Raw genomic sequence first — 3657 nt, forward strand, 5'->3', positions numbered from 1 at the left:
GGGTAGGCGGGGACCGGGCCGAAACTCACCTTCAGGCCTGGACGAGGCTGTAGGAATCATGCCGTCTGCTCCCTCATTTTAGAGCCGGGACTACCCGAGCTCGGAGAGGGGCGGCTAGCAGACTGGAGTCACACAGCGTGCCGCCGGGCTCTGGGCCTCCTCCGCCGCTAGGAGTCCCCAAGATTGCCCTCGGCTAAGGAGGGCAAGGGCAGAAGCTAGACTCCGGGCTCCCCTACGACCCTACCCACTCCGACCCCCGTGGCCCCCCACCGCGGCCTTCTGAGGCTAATGCCCGGGAAACCGCTGGGGAGGGAGCGTGGTGAGGCTACGTGCCCGAGGATGCCAAGGAGAAGGGCCTGGGGCCGGCGTATGTGGGGTCGTTTGTGGGTGTTTGAAATCCGTGGGTGGGGCGTTGGGTGATGAGGAGGCCTCAGAAAAGGCACGAGCCCCACCTGGGGACCGGGACCCTGGCTTCAACTCGGAGGAGCCGCAGCAGTTTGGGCTTCACCCGCCTGTGGAATGAGTCTTGTTCACGGATTAACCTTTGTCCGCGGCTTAGGTTCAGACAGACCCTTCTGGAAAAGGCTTAGAGACCCCTGCGAGAGGAGCGGTCTCAGGAGTTGGGTCCAATTCCGTAATAGAAACAAGGAGCCCAGTTCATGCAGTGAACGAAAGTGCTCGACTTGTTTTTTGTCTCTCCATCCTCACGGTGACCTGGAGGATGAGGAAGGTCTATTTTTAACAGCATTTCACGGATAAGGAAACCCCAAGTCTGGAAGAGGTGCAGCGGCTTGCGAAAGGCGCACAGCGGGCGAGTGGGCGAGTTCTGTGCGGGCTGGCCAGCGGCCCCATAGCCAAGCTTGGCTCCTAGAATCTGCCCTGGTCCGGCCAGAAGAGCCTCTGGGGCGCCTGGTCCGCTGGAGGCGTTGGAAGCCCGAGCCTGGTGGGGGTCGCAGAACTTATGCCCTAGCCCTGCCCATTTGACCTCCTTCCTCCCTCTGTTTCCCCTATGATGCCCGGGAGGGAACTCATGCCACCAACGGGTTGGACTGGTTTGGGAGGTGGCGGCCGGGGGGTGGGGCAGAGCCTACCTATCTTGACAGGGCTTGGCATGGCTACCTTTCTTGTGACCCTTCCCTCCTGAGGTCTCCTTGGGGGTTGGTCCTGAGTTGGGCAGCCTTCTTCTCCCACCTACTTCATCCCTTCTACCTCTGGAGCAGCTCTGGCTCTGGGCCAACAGCCCTCAAGTTTCTGTTGTCAACTTGGTTGCAGAGGTCTCAAACTGGGGTGGGAGGGGAGGGGCTCAGATATGTTTGCAGGCATTTTGTTTGCCCTGTCTGTGCAGTTTTTAATATTATCAAATAGAATAACAATCTACAGTTTCCATGCACTCTGGATTCCCAGCTTCCTAGAACATTCTATACCTACCATTTTGGACTATATGCCTACAGTAGGGTGGGTGTGTCCCCTCTCTAATTTATCCCTGGTCTCCCTACTTATATTTGGCCCTCACAGGTATTTTATCTTAGTAAAAATCCATTGACTGTTGGTTATGCGTAAAGAGCAATATCTTGAAACTGAGATAGGGGAACAAAACAGACCCTCCCTTGCCGCCCTCCCCCCAAGCTGTTTTAGGAGAATGTGAATAATAATGAGTAAAACTACTCTTTTTAGGCTTCATATGACTTTGTGTCTTATTTACTGGCTCTGGAAACTTCTTTGAGTCTCAGTTTCTCCATCTGTGAAAATGGGATGACGGAGACCTGTGTCACAGACTTGTTTTGAGATTACAGGAGAGGATGATGTCAGATGTCTAGAAGACAGATTCCTCTCTTCCCTCCCCAGTCCAGACTCTTCCCTCATGGCATTCTGGATGTCGAGGTGGGGCTGTCCAGTATAGCTTTTTGCTGCAGATGGAAATGCTCCAATCTGTGCTGTCTAGTAGAGTGACCACTGGCCACATATGACTATCGAGCACTTAAAATGTGGCCAATGTGATTCAGGAACTGAATTATATTTACTATAAATTTAAAGTTAAGGCTGAGTAGCCATATGTGGCTAGTGGCTATTGAATTAGACAATATTGGTTTAGATGGCCTGAAGGTCCTCTTGAAGATCATCTTGATGGAGTCCCTTTCCCCCATTTTATACATGAAAAGGTTCAGGACTTGGTCTATGGGTTTTCTTCCGGCCCATCTCCAGGGGACTTCGGGGAGCACTTTGGGACTCTAGCCCTTCTTCCTTGGAAAAAGGGACAGGGGTGGCCTGATGGCCAGGGTACTGGCCCTGATGCTTAGGTGATCATGTGCCTCCAGATGTAGGCCCTCCTACCTGTGGGTGTCCATACTACTGCTGTTGACAGATGCAGAGTTGGCTGGATACTCCTGAGCAGGGCTGTGATCTTGGGCATTTCCAGCTTCTCCTGGGGCCGCATAGCTCAGGGCTGATGTTTCCACCTGACAGCATCCATGGATCACTGTGGGCCTGGCACTGGAATTTCATACTGGAAGCTAATGGGTGTCTGGACTCCACTGGGGCAGGGGTGGGGTAGGGACTTTCTGCGCTCCTCCTCCACAAGCTCTGCCTGGGGCCTGGCATGTCCAGGCGGGTGGATGGCACAGGGCAGCTTCCTGCCTAGGTGAGTGTGGGGTGGAGGTGGTTCCAGGCTTCCTGTGGGCATTCCAGGTGGGGTGTGGGGTTGGAGCCCTTTTCCTTGGCCACTCAACCCCAAGACCCCTGCGCGGCAGAGGGACAAGGGAGGCAAGGGACAGCCACCAACTTGTTGAGTTAGCTTCCTCAAGCTTGCCTCCCTGGGCTTCAGTTTCCCCAACTGCAAAATGGAATTGAGAAGAGGACCCACTGAGGTTGAGCTGGCTGATGTCCAGCACTCAGCCTGGAGCCAACTTTGCTTCCTTTAAAATATGCCATCCCCGTCCTTTATGCCCAGGCAGCCCGTGTCTGTCTTTGGTACCTTTTTTCTTTCTGCTTCAGCTGGGCCGGGCCCTCCTCGAAGGAGGGGGAGTGGGTGGGGCCACAGGCCTGGCTTTCGGCCTGCTGATTGGCTCCCTGTGAATCAGAGGCGTGGCTTTTACCTTTTAATAGGGAGGGCGTCTTCGGTCTCTTGGTCTTTGCTGAGCCTTTGTCTGAGTGGGCTCTGTCGCTTTCTTTCCACCCCTGCAGCCGTTGTGGAGTCCAGCTGCCAGCTTTCTGCTTGGATTTCTGTCTTCTTATTTCTCCAGTCTCCTCAGACAGAAGCCCTCGGGGAATGTAACAGCCATGCCTGTGGACACGCTGACTCCGGGAGCCCGGGACACCCCTGCTCTACCTATCCGTCTACGGACCAAGGTTCCTGGCTACCTGCTCCGGCGGCCAGCGGACGGTGGAGCCCGGAAACCTAGTGCTGTCGAGCGCCTGGAGGCCGACAAGGCCAAGTACGTCAAGAGCCTGCATGTGGCCAACACTCGTCAGGAGCCTGTGCAGCCCTTGCTGTGCAAACAGCCCCTCTTCAGCCCTGGAACTCGCCGCACCGTGCTCACACCTAGCCGCCGAGCCCTGCCTGGTCCCGGCTGCCGGCCCCAGCTGGACTTGGACATCCTTAGCAGCCTCATCAACTTGTGTGATAGTCCTGTGCCCCCTGCCGAGGCCAGCCGTATCATT

General features: G+C 55.7%; 1 protein-coding gene across 1 annotated transcript in view; it reads left to right on the forward strand.

The window, feature by feature from the left end:
* Positions 1 to 3657, forward strand: part of FAM110A (family with sequence similarity 110, member A) — a 14149-nt gene that overhangs the window by 9337 nt on the left and 1155 nt on the right. The window contains exon 2 of the mRNA XM_010841778.1: positions 3181 to 3650. Within this exon, the coding sequence (XP_010840080.1) occupies positions 3277 to 3650 (374 nt within the window). The 5' untranslated portion in view covers positions 3181 to 3276. The remainder of the gene's footprint in view (positions 1 to 3180; positions 3651 to 3657) is intronic.

Source organism: Bison bison, unplaced genomic scaffold (genome assembly GCF_000754665.1).
Source record: "Bison bison bison isolate TAMUID 2011002044 unplaced genomic scaffold, Bison_UMD1.0 scf7180017864167, whole genome shotgun sequence".
Taxonomy (NCBI): domain Eukaryota; kingdom Metazoa; phylum Chordata; class Mammalia; order Artiodactyla; family Bovidae; genus Bison; species Bison bison.